The sequence below is a fragment of the Sturnira hondurensis genome, unplaced genomic scaffold, assembly GCF_014824575.4.
Source record: "Sturnira hondurensis isolate 20B ecotype Veracruz unplaced genomic scaffold, ASM1482457v3 Scaffold0004068, whole genome shotgun sequence".
In the NCBI taxonomy this organism is placed as follows: Eukaryota; Metazoa; Chordata; class Mammalia; order Chiroptera; family Phyllostomidae; genus Sturnira; species Sturnira hondurensis.
Genome location: NW_028076699.1, coordinates 27,705 through 48,921, shown reverse-complemented (window position 1 = coordinate 48,921; position 21,217 = coordinate 27,705). Strand labels below are relative to the sequence as shown.

Below are 21,217 nucleotides of genomic sequence, written 5' to 3'. Positions count from 1 at the left end.
AAAACAAAATGTTGGGCACTTAAATTTGTAAAATACTTTAAGCCAGAACTTAGAAAACACGTTCAGTGTTACCCAGTTGAAGAAGAGAGCATATGAGACAGGATAAATTCAGTAAAAACAAATTCAGAAAGAAGAAAAGTAAAATACATAAAATTAATTGTAGTTTATCAATAAAAAGGGATTGAATATCAGAAAAAATTATTATTAGACCATTTATATCTATCATTAGCTATTTTTTCTAGGGCACATCAGTACTTCTGTAGAGGGTTGTATTTTTTACAGATAATACAGAGGTCATCAGGTTTCGTAAAAGTAAGGACTATTTGCTTCATGTAAAGTTAAAACTTCTGTTAATGTTTAATTACAAATTGACAAATAGTATCTTTTAAATTAGCAATTTTCTGTTATGATCTTTTTAATTTTTCAGTTCCTTAATGCTTTGTTTCCATTTCAATTACTGGTTATATATAACATCTGTCTATTTATGGTTATTGGCATCAGTTCTAGATGAACAGGAATCCCCAATTTGGGATGCAGTGAAGAAGGAAAGTATTCTTCAGAACAGCTCAGTTGTGATCCAGCACAGCTGCGAAAGCAGCATGGCTATGAGGCAGGCCTGGGGGGTGCCCCTCTCCAGCTAGACAGTTCTGCTCTGCTCCTCAGAGGTCTGCTTTGCACTGCACTGGTCTCTGCTCTGTGCCAGTGTGCTCTAGCCTGCTCTGGTCTCCTCCTCTCTGCTTCTGGGAGACACCTTTCCTGTTTCAGCGCAGCCAGTGAATGCACTCTCAGAGCCAGAGGGGAGCTGGCTAATACGGAAAGAATTTCCTACCCACCCACTCTTGCTTCCTAATTGGTGTGTCCTGATCAAATGACACCAAGTCCTCACAGTTTGATTGGTCCAAAAGGCACTGTCCTGATTGACCAGAATAGAGCCACTGTGGTAGTTGGAGCTGCACACTTCCAATTGGATGGGAAAGCCTCAATCCTATTGGTTGAAATGGGATTCCAAGACCTCTTTTATAAGAGTTGGCTCAGGTGGCAGAAACATTGCAGTCAGGCAGTTCAGTGCAATCTCTACCTGAAGTGCAGTTTGTCTGAGAGGCCCCTGTGCGGAAATGGCTGCTAGGCTATGTTTTTTAAAAATTTGAGTCCAGTTAGCTACCAGGAAACCTTAGTAGGTGTTTTCTTTGTCAAGGTTTACACATGTGTTTGCTCAATTTTAGCATGTTTGTCAGTTTTAATACTCTTTTAAAGAAACATCTTTGGCTTTGATTTTTTAAATTTGTATTGTTTAATATCTGTTCTTTTATCTCATTTCTTTTACTGTGAATAAATCGTGTCTCTCTATTTCAAGCTGTGATTGACATTTTAAATCAGAACTTTCCCTTAAGTTACGATTTTGTTGCTTCCTACAAAGTTTAATGTAATATGTAGTATCTTCACAGTTTACTTCAAGCATTATTTAGCAATTTGGTCCTCATACTTTTTAAAAATTTTTTTTTAAGATTTTATTTATTTATTTATCTTTGGAGGGGAAGGAGAGGGAGAGAAACATCAATGTATGGTTGCCTTTCTTGCGTCCCCTGCTGGGAGTTGGCCTGCAGGGAACCCACCTGCAACCCAGGCATGTGCCCTGACTGGGAATTGAACTGTGATCCTCTGGTTCACAGGCCCACGCTCAATCCACTGAGCTATACCAGCCAGGGCTTGGTCCTCATACTTTTAAAAGGAAATTCAATTCCTAGATACATAAGTAAAATTTAGTTAGCAATTAGTAAATATAAAAAATAGTTAATTTTCATTATTAAAAAGCAGAACTATGTGAATTTACTTTTGTAGGTATGTGTGTGGGTTCTCAATTTTTAAGAGTAAGCAGAAGAAAAATGAGAAAACATTTTTAATAATTTAATTTAAATGTACAAACAAAACGCATTCAGAACATAAAGTAGCTTCTACACCTTCATACTTTGCAGAATTGAGAATTGATTTTCAAAATCATTCCAAGGTATTGCAACAGTCTAATCTTGAAAGAATGAAATAGTTTGGTAAATAGTACCCTGTGTATTTTGGTGGGGAAGATGACCATTTTTGTCAAATTTTAGCAAATTGAAGTAGTCCGTTATTCAAAAAACTCAGTTAGAGGATACAATTCCACTGCCTGTGCATTCTCTTTTTAATTCTTCCTTCTCCTCCACCCTCATAGCACTTAGTGGTCAGGTGCATACCAGAATCAGAATCTTTGTCTAGTTCTTGCCTTCACAAATAAAATAAAAATTTAAAGAACTTTTAGAAGTTTTTCAAAGGAGTCATGAAAATAATAAAAGTGCTAGAAAATAAGAAGTCCCTCAAGTTTTTGAAAAATATTTTAGCTTGAGAAGATAGAGTTGAAATGGATTTAAATCTGCAAATATGTGAAAGACTTTTTCTCTTGAGTTCTTATTTTTTATTGGGATAGATCAACTTAAGTTATTGCATGGGTGTTTGCAGTAAGTTATAAGTACACTGTATTTCCTTGAGACTTGGTAAAAGTGCAACAGGCTTTTATAGGAAGCTATATAAGTTCCTTTTTTGAAAGCCTTCCTTAAGTGAACTAGGTACATGATTAAATGAAACTTTCTGGGCTTAAGATTTTTAGTTAATTTAATACACTTGAATTTATCCTATAATACTGAATATTTAACAAGAAGGAAGAAATTGTCGTAATTGTTTTAAGATTACAATTTCTTCTACTGCTTGTTATACCAAAATTAGAGTTTTTCTTCTTTAAACCATTTAAAAATATATGAATATTTTCAGTTCTGCTTATTTGTTTTCAATGGATATACTTCTTGGGGAAAAATAATGTACTTGAATAGACAGTTACACGGTAAATGCATTTCTATACTCATAACTGAATGGCTAAACTACTATGGGTAAAGAGTAGATTTTTTTTCAGATCTGATTTCTTTTTAAAATCATAGAACATATTCAAAATATAATGACACTGGAAGAGTCTGTTCAACATGTGGTCATGACTGCTATTCAAGAGGTAAGTTACATCATATTCGCATAGGCATGAAAATCTTAAACTATATAAAACTTTTCACATAAATCTATGGATGTGTATTTTTCTCTTTGTACAAATTTTCCCTTTGCAGCATATTTCCTTACCTTTAGCTATTGTGTTTTCCCTCCCCTCCCAAATATCTTAAAATGACGTTAAGTCCAATTTTAGTTCCTCTTTATTTTAAAAGATAAATTGATATTGTTAAAGTCCTTTAAATAGCTTCAACTAAGCAGGGTACATAACCTCCCTCTAGTTAGGAATTTATAATTCTTCTCATTTTTTATGACACTTAGAGCAATCTTTCATGAATTTCCAAAGTATATATATGTATATATTTGTTATATATATTGTGTACATTTTCAGAATGTTAGCAAACATGCTGATACTCAATTAGGTTTTAGAGCCAGGCAGCCTGGGTTCAAGTCAGTCTAGTTATCTAAGTTAACCATAATGATTCAGAATTCATCAGAATTCAGGCGGTGCACCTTGGTTGTCAAAATCAGACAAAAAGGGCTGATAGGGTGCAGAGGAGACATGAGAGCAAGTAGAGTGAAGGATTAGTGAGGGCAAACACAGTTGGGAAAAGGCGTGATTGAGAGGGAGACATCGTATAGGACTTGAGAAGTCTGTGTGCATACTCTGAGTTTGCATTGTTGATTTGAATTCCAAGTCTCACTATACATAAATAAATCTGCCTCTCATATGCAAAATACCTTATTTTGCTGTGTGTAATGTGCACCCACCTTTTTGGCCCAAACTTTCCTGAAAAAATCTTCTGTTTTAATTCATTCGTTTATGTATATATATTTAGAGAGTTGTTTTGTATTATAAAGGAATTTTAGCATTTATTTTTTAACATGATTATGGTACAAGAAATTTTTTGTAACAAATACTTATAAGACACAAGAATAGGTGCAAGGTATTTCAGGCACTGCCCATGTATAATGTGTACCCTTATTTTTCCCACAAAAATTTGGGTGGAAGAATGTGTATTATACATGGCAAGTACAGTAGTTATTTTAGTGTTTTTTTTGTAACTCCTACTTTTAAAATCTCTTCTTAAATCAGTAACTTTGCTAATTATTCATTTAAAGGCTGCCTTTTAAAAGTCTTAATTTATGTTATGGAGGGATCACTTTTTTATATGTTTAGTTTTATTTAGTCATTTTTTAGAATTTAGACTATAATTTTTAGTATCAAATATTTTCAATATATTTACATATATCAGACACATTTATAGTGTCCTCATCAGTATAATGCCTTTGAACATTGTGCTATTTAAATTGAATCTCTATAGAATTTTTATTTGAATTATATTCTAAAGGTTAAAATTAAGGCAAGGAAAAACTGTATTTTACTGTTCTTTCAAGTAAACATTTTTACCATATAAACATCACTTTATTATGCTTAATTTACTATTTTAATTTCCTAGTTGATGAGTAAAGAAATATTGAGCTCTCCTGCAAATGATGCTGTTGGAGAATTAGAGCAACAGGTGAGTATTTCAGTATGTGAGGAAGATGTTGAAAGCAGTGATATAGTATTTTGCTGGTTACTATCATAAAGCTTACAGAGAATATATTCCAGATTATTTTCACCCATGAAGTTTAGATGATTTGTGCTGTTATAAGATTTCAACTGAATATTATTATACATTCCTTCATGCATACAAGTCTGTGGAGATTTTATGATCATATTTAAAGAATTGAGAGGTATCAAACTTCCTCCTGACACTTGTAACACATATATGACCCATTTTATGTGGTTACACACATAGTAGCCAATTTAAAAAACTGCAGAGTTCTCATATATCTACTAAGTTAATATAATTTTTGTCACAGTTGCCTTCCTCTCTCAATATTGAAGAACAACTCAAAAGACCCTATACTCCTTTATCCTAATACGGAAGAAATAGCGCAAAGACCCTGTACTCAAGTCTCCTTTCCCTGGTTCTATTACATGACTGTTTTACATGAGGGAAAAGGCCCTCTCCTCCAGTGTGAAACCCAACTTGGTTGTAAAGGAAAGGGTTAGCAGAGACGCAGGTATATCAAGTACTTTTCCTTTTATATTATTGGAAATCTGTTCATCATAGTGTCACTACTCATCTGAAAAAATATTTTTTCTTTTTTCATATTGAATATATTGGGGTGATATTGCTTAATAAAATTATATAGGCTCCAGAGATATAATTCTATAATCATCTGTATTTAAAATTAACAATTTTTTTCTAGAAATATTTTATTGAAATTTAAACTTGTTTTCTAAATTTTTTTCCTGTGATGAAATTAAGCAATGCATTCTCTAATCCTCTTTTGTTTAAATATTTGACATGGATTCATATAAAGTTTTATTTCTGTGGGAGCTTAGCCTTAATTGTTAATGTTAATGCATATAAAAACAGATTAAGTCTTGTTAGTATGTAAAATTTAAAAACCTTTTTCAATATGTGTTGTGATAAAAATGTATTTTTCAATTTGTTTAGAACATGATTTTCTAAGAATTGGGACATTTTATATTTCAGCTGAAAAGAGCCCTGGAAGAACTTCAGGAGGCACTAGCAGAGAAAGAAGAACTGAGGCAAAGATGCCAAGAACTAGATACGCAGGTGCGGAAAAGAAACCTGATTAAGGAAAATTTCCTTTTTACATTTACAAGGGTTTTGATTTTAATTAGGTAATTGGCAAAGTGTTTTGGAGGTTGGGTTTCATTTCAGAGAGGGCCCATTAAAAGAATGTATTATAGATTTGAATGTTCAGGTATGAATTTCATAATTGTTTCTCATAGAGTTGAAAATTGCTGGCTCAACGACTTCTTTAAAAATGTCATTCTAATTATAGAATTCCAACTTCAGTACTGAGATGAGGCCTTAGTTTTTTTCTTTTGTAAAAGGGAAATTAAAATATCTACTTCATGGGGTATGAATATAAAGTGAGGTGGTTGATGAAGTAAGTGCTTGACCCCCAATACATGTGGGTGCCAGTTTTCTTTGTTGGCATGTATGTGTCTGTGAACACACATATATATGTAATTCTTGTGTTCACCTGTACATACATGTTAGCAGAGTGAACTTGGCATGAGAGAAAATAGTCAACGGTTAAAGAGGTAGATTTTCAAACCAGGCCACTTGTGTCTAGAACCTGACCATGTTACTAGCTGGTGATATCCTCAGGCAAACTACTTAATTTTTGTATACTTCAGTTATCTCCTGAGAAACAGTGTAATAATAGTATATATCTCTCAGAGCAATTATGAGGATTAAATGAGTTAATAAAAAGCACCTAGAATAGGGCCTGGCATATAGCACTCATAGCACTGTGTGTGTGTTTGTATGTGTATATCATCATTGCTATTGTTATATGAAAATGCAAATGTGGAATTTACGCAATAAGTCTTCAAACACATATAGCATATTATGATGTGACATGGACACCAGCCTGTAATGTCCACAGCATCATGGATGAGATACGAGACAAATTCACATGGACTACTGAGTCCTGTAGAGGAAAAGGGATGGTAAGGCCACTCTCGCAAGGGGAGAGCGCCCTGACCCTTGTCTTGACAAGCTTTTATTGGGTTCAATTTGCACAGGAGTAAAGCTCATCAATTATTGTCAGGCAAAAATGATTAAACAAAATGATAAAGTTATATGTCCATTGTAAATCATGAGAGAGCAGTCTCAATGTATAAATTCAATTCAGCTTTTTCTTACTAATTAACTAAATAATATACTTGTCCTCTGAAGACTTAATGTACTGATAATTTTCTACTATGAAACTAAAATAACTTTATGCATTTGTGTATGTATTTTGGTTTACTAGATAACAGCCTCCTACAAATAACTAAAATGGTCACAGTTAATTTTTGAAGTTCATTGGTACATCAAATTATAGAGACCTAGAGACATTTCCTTTTCAGAACCAAGGCAAGCATAACATTTTGAAGGTATTATTCTTATATATAAACTCTGTTTTCTCTATATTAATCAAATTAATCTAATTTCTATGTTACTGGAACTTCCTAGACTCAGAATTCCAGAGTAAGAAGGATCCTTAGAAATTATCTTGACCAAGTTAATTTAACAGGTTAGTCAGAATTAGAATCCAGAACTCTGGATTCCATGCTATTTTGCTGTTAATGCCTACATTTGTGTGTGTTTTTTAGGTGACTGCACTTCAAGATGAAAAGAATTCACTGGTTTCTGAGAATGAGATGATGAATGAAAAACTTGACCAGTTGGATGGATCTTTTGATGATCCCAATACAATGGTTGCAAAGAAGTTTTTTCATGCACAGTTACAGCTAGAGCAGTTACAGGAAGAAAACTTCAGGTAGTGTTTTTAGTAGAAATCATTCTATCGAGTTCTGTTAAACTGAGAGCTAAATAATTATAATATCATCAACTAATTGCATTATAAAGCATGTTTAAGACACTAATTAAGCTACTGAAAATACCAACTAGTGTTAGTGATTCCTACCCTCACAGAGTTTTTAATCCAGTTAGGCAAGTGGGATGCATACGTAAGAATAAACGATTCAAAGTGGCATGTTTTAAATGCTAAATGAGGGCATGGGCAAGTGCACTAGGAGTTTACCAAGGTGAAGTCTAGGAAGGATGGGGAGTTGCTTACATAATAGGGGAAACTTGATAATAAATGGGAAAAAATGTAAATCTGATACTAAAGAGATACTTTTCATTTTTACTTTTACATTTCTCCTTTAAAAAAAAAGTACATCTTACTTGTAGTAAACATTGATGGTCTCTTGTGCGCCTGTCACTGAGCCTTGCACTGTATGGCCTTGAGAGCAGGCACTTACTTGTACTGTATGTGTTCTTTTCATTGCTTTGTTTGGATATAATTTCAAACTTACAAAAAAGTTGCAAGAATAACACAAGAAACTTGTTTATACCTTTCACTCAGATTCAGTTGTTTTACAGTTTTTTCTCCATTTATTTAGGAGTATCTCTACATGTTTATATAGAGAAACATTTTTCTTTCTGAACCATTTGAGAAAAAGTTTGAGATATGTCCCTTTATTTCTTAGTGCTTTGGTATGTGTTTCCTAAGAATAAGGACGTTTTCTTATAAATGACAGCATAGTGATCAAAATTAAGAAAACTTTCAATGATACTAATCGTCTAATCTACGGATCATATTCAAATTCTGTTATTTGTCTCAATGTCCTTTATAGTTTTTTCTTCGTGATTCTGAATCCAGTTCAGGATTGTATTGCATTTAGTATGGATTTTTAGCCAATGTACTATAAGCCCATTTCTGTCATCATTTATTTTAATGCTCAAATTGTTCCAGATTTGACTATCCTGTGTCCTTTCAATATGCCACTGTCCTTTGACCACTTTCTTCCTTTCTGATGCAATGAATGCTCATTTCCTCCTCTCCCTTTCCCAACTCTGAGTCAGCCATTTCTCCGAGGAGCTCTGATTCCTTTTATTGGAGAATGTTACTTAGAAACAAAGACAGGTGCTCCAGATGAATTTCTCTCTCACTGCTTCTAGGCCACCCGGGTGTACGGAGCCAGGAGATAGACTTGCACAGGCGTACCTGCCCACGTTCCCACACCTGTGTTCACACATATCTGCATTTACTTTTATGTCTGCAATTACGGAAAATGAGTTTATATTGACCTCTTTTATTTTAGACCAGTGACTTCAAGGTTCTTTCTGATGTCCATTTTGGTATGGCAACTTCTTTCTCCAATAATGTGAAAACCTGGCTTATATTTTCCTCAGTATATGTTCTCAAGCCCAAAACACACAAAGTAATTTAAGAATTGCTATTGCATACCTCTGTAAAAAGCAAGTCAATAATAGACTTCAGTAGGTTTACAGGTTGTTTTACAGATAGCATTTAGATATTGTAAAATGAATAAATGTTGAGTACACTTTGGCATGTTTTAACAAATACGAACATTTGTGTAACTCACACTTTTATCATTGGGTAGGTCATTACAGAAAGTTTTCTTATGCTTCTTTCCAGTCAGTTCCTACCTCCCAGAGGTTAATTATTCCTGTGATTATGTTTCACCATAGATTTTTCTTTCATCTAGAACTCTCCATATAAATTGAATCATTTAGTGTGAACTCTTTGGTGAATGATTTATTTTGTTCAGCATGCTTTTGAGATTTACCATATTTAATGTATCAGTAAATCATCTTTTTTATTTCTGGGTATTATTCTACTGTATAAAATTATTCCACATTATATCACATTTTGTTCATCCATTTTTCTTTAGATGGGCATTTGAGTTTTTTGATTTTGGCTAATATAAATAAAGCTGGTATGAACATTGGAATGTAAAATTTTTTGTAAACATGTTTTCATTTCTCATTGGCATATGCGTAGGGTGATATTGCTGAGTTGCACAGTAGGTCTGTGTTTGGTTTCAAAAGATACTGGCAAACCATTTTCCAGAGTGTCATACCCTTTAACATTTCCCCTGGCTGTGTTTGCTGCCTGTTGCCATAGTTGCTGTGCCTACATAACGTAACTTGGTTTTACCAGTTTTAATTTTAGATATTTCAGGGAATATGTGAGGAATATCTAATTGTGGCTATAATGTGCATTTTCCTGATAAGTAATGATGTGATAAGCCCCTTTTCATGTGCTTATTGACACTATATCATACTTTGTGAATTGTCTCTTCACATTGTAAACCTATGTTTAAATTGGGTTATTTGTCTTTATTATTTGGGGGAGTTTTAAAAATGTATCTTCTGGGTATAAATCCTTCGTTGGATATATATGTAGTAATATCTCACCCATTCTGTGGCTTGCCTTTTTATTTTTTAATGGTGTCTTTAAAGGTTCTTTGTAGGAGACCAGTTTGTTTTAGTCTGGCAAATGTGACTCAGCTCTGTACAGAAAACCTAGAGAAGTGAAGTGGTGGGCAGGAGCCAGACCTTCAAATTGAGTTTTCCCATGGGAATCAGGCCTAGAAAATGCATACATACAGACTGTTATAGCTTGCTCTTGCTAAAACTCCATCACCCTGGTCTAAAACAACAAATGTGTATTGTCTATCTTCAAAGTAATATCCAAAGCTTGTGTGAATTTTCCCAAGGACAGAGCTAATCAGCTCATCACCATTCCCCTCTGCATGTTATTTTCATTTCCTTGATTGTACCTAAAATGTAGACAATAATATTTGTAATAGATAATAAATCCTTCTCTGATGTAAAACCTGAGAAAAAAAAAGCCTGTCTAGGCAAGGGTCGGCGCGCTCTCCTCTTGTGAGAATGGCCGCGGCATTCTTAGGCTCTCTCCCCTTGAGAGAGCAGCATGCTGTCCCCCTTTTCTCCACTGGATTGTTGTCTCCTGTGCATTTGTTTCCTTTTCAGTCACAACATGCAGACTCTGTTGGCTAGAGTCCGCCACAGTCCTTAACTTAGAGTAAGTCTGATTTACCAATATTTTTAAGATTATTGCTTTTTGTGTATTATCCAAGAAATCTTTGTATACTCCCATGTCATGAAGGTAGTATTTTCTTCTAGAACCTATGTAGTTTTATCTTTTACATGTAGGTCTATGGTCCATCTTGAATAGATTTTTGAAAATAGTGTGAGGTGTGGAGGTGCACTCTTTATTTTTATTTTGATCTTATGAGTATCTACTTGTTCCAGTGTCATCGATTGAAAAAAAATGTTTATTTTACTTAATCAAATTGCTTTGTCGCCTTTGTGAAAAATTATCTAAGAATAAAATTTGGGTCATTTTCTGAACTCAAGTTCTTTTTCATTTGTGAGTTTTCCTCTTTATGCCTGTAAGACCCAGTCTTGATGCCCAGTGCTACCCAGACTCGGTAGCATTAGAGTAAGTTGTTTTAAAATCATACAGTGTAAGCATTCCAGCTTGGTTCTTTTCAAAATTTGTTTTGGCTATTCCAAGTCTTTTGTATTTTTACATAAAATTGAGAATCACTGGGCAATTTTTGTAAAAAAAAACAAAAAACCTGTTGTGATTGTGATTTGGACTGTATGTAATTGGTAACTGTATTAAGAATTTCTGTCTCTGAATACGGCATCTTCATTTTTTTCTTTCCTTCAGCAATGTTGTGTTGTTTCCAGAATATAGGACTTTTTAAAAAAAATTTTATTTATTCATCTTTAGAGGGGAAGGGAAGGGGAGAGGGAGAGAAATATCAATGTATGGTTGCCTCTCACACATCCCCCACTGGGAACAGGCCTGCAACCCAGGCATGTACCCCCACTGGGAATCGAACCGCAGTCCTTTGGTTCATAGGCCCACACTCAGTCCACTGAGCTACACCAGCCAGGGCCAGAATATAAGTCTTATATGTCTTGTTAACTTTATCCTCAAGTATTTTACATTTTTGATACTATTACAAATGCAACTTAAAAAATTATTCTGAAAAGTTGCTTTCCATATTGTCAGTTTTAGTTTTCTGTTCTTTATTTCTTTCCTTTTACTTATTTTGAATTTAATTTGTTCTTTTCCTAGCCTCTTAAGATTGAATTGTAGACTTTAAATTTTGATTTTAAGTTTGTTTTTTTTTTATTTGAGGATGGGATGTAGGGGCAGGTGGGGCAGGAGAAAATGGTGGTGAGAAGATGGAGACAATTGTATTCGGACAACAGTAAAAAAATACATTTTAAAAATGGTTTTTCTTTATTTCTAACATAAGCCTTTAAAACTATACATTTTCCTCTAAGCACTGGTTTAGCTGTGTCCCCAAAACTTGGTCAGTTGTATTTTTGTTATTATTCAGTCTGAAATTTTTTCTAATTTTACTTGTGATTTCTTCCTTTACTCAGTTTATTTAAAAATGTGTTGTTTGATTTCCCAGTATTTAAGGGTTTTCTAGGTTTCTTATTGTACCTGATTTCTAACTTAATTTTCTTGTGGTTAGAGAACTTACTCCCTGAAATTTTAATTTTCTAATTTTTTATTCTTTTTTTTATTGTTTATCATATGTTTTATTGTGGTCAGCTTTTGACTGACATGTTCTATAAATGTCAGTTAATCAGGCTGACTCTTACTCTGATCTCATATATTTTTACTGGTATTTTGTTTAGTTCTGTCATTTATTGGTAAAGTGGTGTTAAAATTTTCAACAATGATTATGGATTAGTGGATTTCTACCTTTGATTATATCAATTTTGCTTTATATATTTTCAGACTCTATTTTTGGTGTATATATATACTTTTATGATATGTCTGTCTAGTGAATTAAACCTTTTATAATTATAATATCTTTGCCTTAAAACTTATTTTTCTATATTAATATAACCACCACAGCTTTCTCTGCTTATTTTTTGTGGCATTTTTCATCTTTTTTCATTTAATCTATCTGTGTCTTTATATTGGAAATGTTCTTGTAGTTAGGATTTATGTGAGCCTTGCCTTTTTTATCTAGTCGGAGACTCTGTGCCCTTTTAATTAGTGCATTTAGTCCCTTCGCTTCGTCTAATTTTTTGATATTATAGACTTTAGGTCTGTCAATATGCTATTTTTCACTTGTCGTATCTGTTCTTTTGTTCCATCTTCTTACTTCTTCCTTTCCTGAATTTTTCAAGTTGTTCAAGGAATTTTTTAATATTTGATTCTAATCACTGAATTGGTCTTTTCATTTTTGTTATAGTAGTAGGCCTTGAAGTATTCATCTTAAATAATTTATCCCAGTCTACTTAGAGTTAATATTTTAACACTTTACATGCTATGTATATTTTTGAGTAATTTAAAGTATGTCCATGTATTTCTCTTCATCTTTTGAAATTAATTTCCTATTTGAACTAGAGATAACAAAGCACAATGTTTCAGAAGTGAAAATGAAAATTCAGAATATTATTTACTTTTCAAGTTTTATTTGCAAGTAAGAATCCCAAAGTATCTTATTTCTTTAGTCTTTCTTCTTTGGATGTGGGATTTAAAAAAAAAATACAAAACTAGTCTTGCTAAGTTTATGTTTCAGTAACAAAGAAAATGATGGAAATTACATTATGAATAGCTACTTTGTTTTTTTTATGCAAGGCTTGAAGCTGCAAAAGATGATTACCGTGTTCACTGTGAGGAACTTGAAAAGCAACTAATTGAATTTCAGCATAGGAATGATGAATTGACTAGCCTTGCTGAGGAAACAAGAGCCCTGAAAGATGAAATCGATGTTCTTAGGTATGACATGTCTAAACATAATTATGTCACTTGTAAGTTATTTACTCATTTCAGTATTCCATATTTTAATCAGGGATTATTAGAGTTATTTCTGTATATTGACTATTAATCAATTTTTATCCAGGTTCCTAGTCTTTACTTCTTTAATACTTATTGACAGTAATTGTAATATAAGGATAATATTCTTTTTTTAAAAAAATTATTTTTTAAGATTTTATTTATTTTCAGAGAGAGAAGGAAAGGGAGGGAGAAGGAGAATGAGGGAAACATCCTTGTGTGGGAGAAACATCAGTTGGTTGCCCCTTGCACGCCCCCAACTGGGGACCTAGCCCACAACCCAGACATATGCCCTGACTGGGAATCAAACTGGTGATCTTTTGGTTCACAGGTGGGTGCTCAATCCACTGAGCCACACCAGCCAGGGCTACAGCGATTATTCAGTTCCTCTTAGGACAATTTCATATTAGAACCTATAAGCATCAAATGATAACCTTTTCTTGAAATTTTATAAGCTGAGTTACTTTTAGATACATTTAGCTTTACCTCTATTACTACTTATTAGTTTACTCTGTGAAATTTTTATGTAAGGAAATGCACTCTCACAATTCATATTTTGGCATTTGGTAGATAACTGTAGAGAAGAATGCTAACATTTATTTCAGGGTCCACTCAGGGTTCTCTTATTGTTTTGACAATGTAAAATTTATATTTAGTTTTGCTTATGAAATATTGCTCAAGCAAATAGAGACTATCCACATGCTTTTTATATTTTATATTAAATTTTCTTAATCAGCCATTTTGTTGCACAGTTTTTAATGTCCATTTAAAACAAAATCTTTTTAATCGTGAATTTGAACCTACATGTAAGAGTGACCTCACATTTAAAAATTTTTTTTATAACTTATTTTTACTCTAGCCCTGTTGGTCAAGTTAGCATGAGTCTAAAGGGAAGTGCTTTACCAGACAAATGGTGTGAGTGGTATCAACTTCATAAGTGTATCAGATGCTGGAAATAAAGCCGCACTAAATGTTATTTATGCACAAAGCACAATTGGCCCATAATCTACAGAGTAGCTCAGAATTGTTGAGTTATACTTGCAAAACCACTTCCTTTTTTATATATTGTGCTAATACTTGAAACAGTTTGATCATTTAATCTATCAAATATGAAGCATTTTTAAAAATGCTTTTGTAGCAAAAAGGCTGAACTACAGACAGTTCTAGGCCTGAGTTTGGTTCCAGAGTTCTGACAATTTATTATTATTTCTCTATTTATTATTTCTTCTCTTTTTTTCTTTTGTTTTTGTTTTTTTTTCTGCCAATGGAGAGTTTATTTGGAGGACTCATTTTACAGCCAGAAGAAAATTATGTGCATTTATTGGTTTTTACACAGTAATGTTTAGTCTTTATTATTATAGAACTACCTCTGATAAAGCAAATAAACTGGAGTCAACAGTTGAGATATATCGTCAGAAGCTACAAGATCTGAGTGACCTTCGCAAGCAGGTGAAAACTTTACAGGAAACAAACATGATGTATATGCATAATACAGTCAGCTTACAAGAAGAATTAAAGAAGGCAAATGCAGCACGTACACAGTTAGAAACATACAAGAGACAGGTAAGAAAATATCTTAATTTTTTAAATCATTAAAATAAAAAAAACAACTTTGTTATTCCATTTGATGCTTTAAGAATGGCATAGAAGTGAAGGAACATTGCTTATTGTCAGCTGTGAACTTAGGGTAAATTTTTCCTCTGTATGATTTTAATTTAGGGGTTGATAACTGAGTTTGAGTTACCTAGGTGTTTTACATTTTTCTTGTCTCTGAGCTCATATATTTTTGGACAGCTTTTTAAGTATTAAAATTTTTGGTAACCAGTGGTAAAAGCCTAGGTAATGGAATTATAACGTAAAATATTCTGTTTTATTATTTATCAAACAACCTGTAGAAACAGTATTAGGCTGATTGTGGATTTCTTTGCCTAAATTGTTACTTGGGTATTTTAAAATTTATGTTAATCCTTCTTATCAGCATAAGGTTTCCACATACACTTAGACTATAATTTTACCATAATTTTATTTACAATCAGTTTCTCATTTATTGAGCTCTGAAATCAAACTATCAGTATCATATACTCGTGTGTTTTATTTTTGTTTCTGACAAAAGGTTCAGGATCTACACAGTAAACTTGCCTCTGAATCCAAACGGGCTGACACACTAGCGTTTGAAATGAAGCGGCTTGAAGAAAAACATGAAGCTTTACTTAAGGAAAAAGAGGTAAACGTAAATATAATTGATAATATGTCTGTCTGCTTTTGGATTTTTATACAGTCCTTACTATTCTAAGAGTAGAAATGATATCAGCCAGTTCTTTTTCTTTCTTCAAATTGAAATTGTTGGTGTAAAAGAAAGTCTCATAAAAATTCTTTACGCAGTATTGATGTTTCCTTCACAAGGAAAGATCAGGTAACAAAGCTGAGGTCATATGTCTTGGTCCAGTGTTTTTTAGCTCTGGACTTTGAACTCCTTAAGAATGAGGACCTTAGATGCTATTTTTAGCATCTTTATTGAGATATAATTTATATACTATAAATTTTGCCTACATAAAGTACACAATTCAGTGGTTTTTACTATATTCACAGAGTTGCAACCATCAACACAATCAAAGTGTAGAACAGTGACATCACTCCAAAAAGAGCCCCCAGGCCCATTAGTGGTTACTCTGCATTCTGGTGCCCCTCCCACCAGTCTTTACAACCAGTAATCTGCTGTCTCTGCGGATTTGCGTAGTTTACCCAGAAAATGTGGTTTTGCCACTGGATTCCTTAATTTAGCACAATGCTTTTGAGGTACCTCCATCGGTAGACTATGTCAGTGCTTCATTTTTACTGCCGATGATACTCTGTTGTATGGGTGTACCACACTTTATGGACACTTGGGCTGTTTCCGCTTTTTAGTTGTTAAACAGATAATGTGAACATTTGTGTCTAAGTTTTGTTATTTGGACATGTTCTTATTTTTTGAGCATATCCCTAGGAATGTTACTGCTTTCCTTGGTCATATGGTAACTAAGTTTAACCTTTTAAAGACTACTAGACTATTTTCTAAAGTAGATGAACCATTTTTTACTCTCACCAAGGATTTTTGAAGGTTCCAATTTCTACACATCCTGTCAAATATTTACTACTTTTTAATTTTAACTATCCTCATGGGTATGAAGTAACATGTCATTGTGGTTTTGATTTGTAGTTCCCTAGTGACTAATCGTGTTGTGCCTCTTTTCATATACTTGGCAATTTGCATATCTTTCTTGGAGAAATGTTTCTTCATATTTTTTGCCTATGTTTTATTATAGTTACTTGCTTTTTTGTTAGTGATTTTTAAAGTTCTTTATGTATTTTGGATACATGTTCCTCATCAAATATATGATTTGCAAATATTTTTCTTCCCATCTGTGGATTATCTTACTTTCTTGATGGTATTGTTTACAGAATAATTTTTCATTTCATCTAGTCACAGTTACCTATTTTTTTGTTTATACTTTTTTTGGTAGTGTTTCTATGAACCATTGGATATGGTTTCCATTGGAAACCATTGGAGTAACTTAAGGATATAAAGATTTATATCCTTTTAGTAGTTTTATGGTTTTGTTTTATATTTTAGTGTGTGATCAGTTTTGAATTGATTTTTATATGGTGTGCGACAGGGTCTAACTTCATTGGTGTGTGTATTCAGTTGTCGCAGCGCCGTTTGTTCACAAGACTTCTTTCCTCCACTGAATCGTCTTGGTACTCAGGTTAAATTAAAAACTGTGAGACTGTAGTGATGGATACATTTTGTCAAAACTTGTAAAAGTAAAGCAGAGTGAACCCTAATGTAAACTGTGACCATTAGTTAGTAATAGTGTGTCAATATTGGTTCATCAGTTCTTACAAGTAATTATAATAATACAAAAGGTTAAAAATAAGGGACACTAGGCATAGGGGGAAGATGAGGGAATATATGGGAACTCTGTACCATCTGCTTCATTTTTAGTCAAACCTGAAACTGCAACAAAGGTTCTATTAATTGTTTATAGAAGAGGGGATTGCCTGAATCTAGAGATCAGTTTGCAGACATTGTCACCTTAATTGTATTAAGTGTCTGATCCTTGAATGTAAGATAACATTCACTTTATTTGGGTTTTAGCTTCTTTCAACACTGTAGATTTCATTTTACAAGATTTGCACTTTTTAAAACTTTGTTTCTGAGTGTTTTATTCTTTTTATTACTATTATAAACGAAATTATTTTCTCAGTCTTTTTATATTTAATGCTAATGTGTAGAAATACAGTTTATTATTGTACATTGATCTGTGTCTTGCAACTGTGTTGAATTTGCTTAATCTTTCTAATAGTTTTCAGTAGGTTCACTAGGATTTTCTATATACAAAATCAGGACATCTGCAAAGAGAAATAGTTTTGTTTCTTTCTTTGCAATCTAAGTGCCTTCTTTTTCTTTTTCTTGTCAAATTGTCCTGCCTAGAACCTCCAGTGCTATATTGAATACAAGTGGCAAGAGTGGATATCATTCTATTGGCTCTGATATTAGGGAGAAGGTATTCATTCTTTCACCATTATGCACATTTTTAGCTTTGTTTTTTTTTTAGATGCCCTTTATGAAGTTGAGGAAGTTTCTTTTATTCCTAGTTTGTTCTATGTTCTTACCATAAAAGGATGTTAGAGTTTGCCATATGCTTTTTCTGGGACATTGAGATGATATGTAGTCTTTGTCTTTTATTTGTATTAATGTGGTATTTTTTAGTGTGTTTAGTAATTACATTGATTTTTTATATTAAAACACAAATTTGTACTTTTGAGATGCTATTTATTACTTTTTTCAGTAGAATTTTATACTAGTAGTAAAAAGGAGTGACAAGTTCCAGCGTCTCTTACACACAAGACTGTATGTATTCTGTGTACAACACTAACTTGTTGCTCAAAACATTTTTGCAAGGGTTTATATATGTGAGTATTCCTATTTTGATCATATGGATACAAAAGCCAAAGAATCACATAACTGCTAGGAAGGAGTGAAATGGAATTCAGGCCATGATCTGTTTGCGTTCAAAGTCCATGCTTTTTAAAAAATGACTCCAGAGTTGTATATTTGTACTCTGTTGCATGATGACATCGATTTGGTTCAAAGGTGGACTGCTTAATGGGGAAATCACAAGTTTTTGTGTCACACAAAAACTACATCGTTTATGTGATTTATACAGGAGAAAGTGATCCCTCAGCACTAGAATGTTGCCAGTTATCAAATTAACATATTAAAATAAATGATTGTAAACATAAAGTACATCATCTGTGGGCAGAATTAAAAATTTTGCTTATATAAACAATCCTTTTTAGAGACTAATAGAACAGCGTGATGCTCTGAAAGAAACAAATGAAGAACTACGGTGTTCACAAGTACAACAGGATCACCTGAACCAAACAGGTAAATTTTGTTAGATTCAGAAAAAAAAATTTGAATAGTAGAGATACTGAAATGTTAATTTATTTTGCTATTGTTGTTTAGATGCATCTGCTACAAAAAGTTATGAAAATCTTGCTGCTGAGATTATGCCAGTGGAATATAGGTAAATTTGTTTTTATTGATAATCCATACTTAATATTAGAAATGTGATTTCTTTTAAAATAAATTTCTTAGCCTTTAAAACTTTCCGTTTTATGAGTCACAGTGCTCATAAAGCATCTCATCTTCTTTAAGTTTCTAAGTCACATAGTTATTGCTACTGTAGCAGTTTTAAAATGTATCAAAAATGAAATTTCACAAACTAGCTGAAATGACATATTCTAGTTTTTATATTGTGTTGAACTTTTTATTCTATTTTAAACTCAGTGGAAGATCCTTTTAATAACCTGGCATTCAAATCCACGTGGTAAAAAAAAAGACAAGGAGAGGAGCTGTCAATAATAGTAGAAGAATTAAGCACAAGTTTCATAAAATGCAAATTTTAGATGTTTCTCTTACCCATCTTTTATCTTTGTATTTTACTACTATGTTTAATTATAGACATTTGACTTACCTGATATTTTCTAGTTTTCCTTTCTGTGGTGACAGCTTTATTTAGTACTTTAACTCCACACTTTATTTAAATGGCTTTATTGAGATATAACTCACCTGTTTAAAAATGTAGGATTGGTAGTTTTTAGTATAGTCGTGAGTTGGGCAGCCGTCATTGCTATCTAATTTCAGAACATCTTTGTTCTCCCAAAAGGTCTGCTGTACGTACTAGCAGTCATTCCTCACTCCTGCCTGTCCTCTAGGGTTGTCCTCAGGCAACCAGTTATCTACTCTGTCTCTCTGTAGATCTGCCTTTAGGAACATTTTATAGACATGGAGTCCTGTAATATGTGGCCTCTTGGGACTGACTTCTTTCACTAAGCATAATGTTTACAAAGTTGTTGATTTTTCACTGTATTCAGCTTATTCACTCAATTCAGCTATCGAGTGAACAGGAATCTCCCTTTTTTAGAAAGTTAAGAATGTAAAAAGTCTTACATTTAACAAACTTTATTTATTTTTTTAAGATTTTATTTATTTGTTTATTTAGAGGGGAAGGGAAGGAGAGAGGGAGAGAAATATCAGTGTGTGGTTGCCTCTTGTGCATCCCCTGCTGGGAACTGGCCTGCAATCCAGGCATGTGCCCTGACTGGGAATCAAACCTCGGTTGTTTGGTCCGCAGGCCTGTGCTCAATCTACTGAGCTACACCAGCCAGGGCACATTGAACAAACTTTAAAATAAATTTTGTTTTTCATCATCAGGGAGGTGTTTATTCGACTGCAACATGAAAATAAGATGCTTCGCTTACAGCAGGAAGGTACTGAGAACCAACGTATTGAAGAACTTCAAGAGCAGCTGGACCAGAAGCATCGCAAGATGAATGAATTGGAAACCGAGCAAAGGTGACATGCTCCTTCATAGTGAATAAATCATGGTGATTTAATTACCTAACCACAAAATCTTGATTCGCAGAAGTGGAAAAGGTCATTGTAGTTAAAATAATTAGGATTTTTAGAAGAAGATTAATTTTGTGGTTATTGTTTTTAGTCTGAGCAGACTTTGTTAAACAGGTTGCTTATCCTTGAATTTTATTTGTGCGTGTTCACAACTGACAGAAAATTTAACAAATGAATAATTGATGACCTGGCTCTCTATTGCAGTCTGGTGCATAGATGGGACATAGATCGTGGAATCAATTTTGAATTCCTTTTCTTAAACTTAACTGTTTGCTTCTGAGCAAGTTACTTAAATCCATACTGAATGTCCTCAGCTATAAATTTGAGGTGATATCTATTTGCAGGTTTTGAAGATTACAGATAATGCGTTTAAAGCAAATGGTGTATTTATCTGGTAGCAATAAGAGGTGTTCAAAACTATAATATTAACAAATGTAACATTTATATAGTGGTTACTATATGCAAGTCACTTTTCTAAGCACATTTTGGTATTAACTCAGTTGAGTCCTCATAATAATTCTGTGAAGTAATAGTATGATTATCACTTTTTTATAGATACCAAAACTGAGGTATAAGGAGGTTAAGTAACTTGCCCAGAGTTACACAGCTAGTAAATGCTGGCTCCTACATTTGACTCTGTCAGTCTGATTCCTGAGCCTGTGTTCTTTACCGCTATGCTGACCTTTGCCTGATAGATAGCATACTTGGAATAAAGATATTTTGATGTATTTGACCAAATTTTATTAGATTTTAGAGACCACCAGGAATCCAATAGACACATGAACCTTGTCTCTCATGTATGCACCTGTATGCATACATTACATCAGCTGTGGTTAAGCAAAGAATATTTTAGTTTTGTGAAGAGACCATTAAATGTGACTATGATAAAGTTCAATATCAGTTGACACTGGAGATGCTAAGTGTCTGCTTTTAGAGAGTTAGTATAGGAAGATAGACATTTAAAAATATAACTATTTTATGTGATAACTACATATATACACATATATA

At 33.2% G+C, this 21,217-nt stretch overlaps 1 protein-coding gene across 1 annotated transcript in view; it reads left to right on the top strand.

Moving 5' to 3' along the window:
• Nucleotides 1–21,217, top strand: part of HOOK1 (hook microtubule tethering protein 1) — a 57,525-nt gene that overhangs the window by 18,630 nt on the left and 17,678 nt on the right. The window contains exons 6-15 of the mRNA XM_037043129.1: nucleotides 2,961–3,028; nucleotides 4,479–4,541; nucleotides 5,571–5,654; nucleotides 7,211–7,377; nucleotides 13,057–13,197; nucleotides 14,616–14,817; nucleotides 15,368–15,478; nucleotides 18,595–18,682; nucleotides 18,764–18,824; nucleotides 20,015–20,155. Of these exons, the coding sequence (XP_036899024.1) occupies nucleotides 2,961–3,028; nucleotides 4,479–4,541; nucleotides 5,571–5,654; nucleotides 7,211–7,377; nucleotides 13,057–13,197; nucleotides 14,616–14,817; nucleotides 15,368–15,478; nucleotides 18,595–18,682; nucleotides 18,764–18,824; nucleotides 20,015–20,155 (1,126 nt within the window). The remainder of the gene's footprint in view (nucleotides 1–2,960; nucleotides 3,029–4,478; nucleotides 4,542–5,570; nucleotides 5,655–7,210; nucleotides 7,378–13,056; nucleotides 13,198–14,615; nucleotides 14,818–15,367; nucleotides 15,479–18,594; nucleotides 18,683–18,763; nucleotides 18,825–20,014; nucleotides 20,156–21,217) is intronic.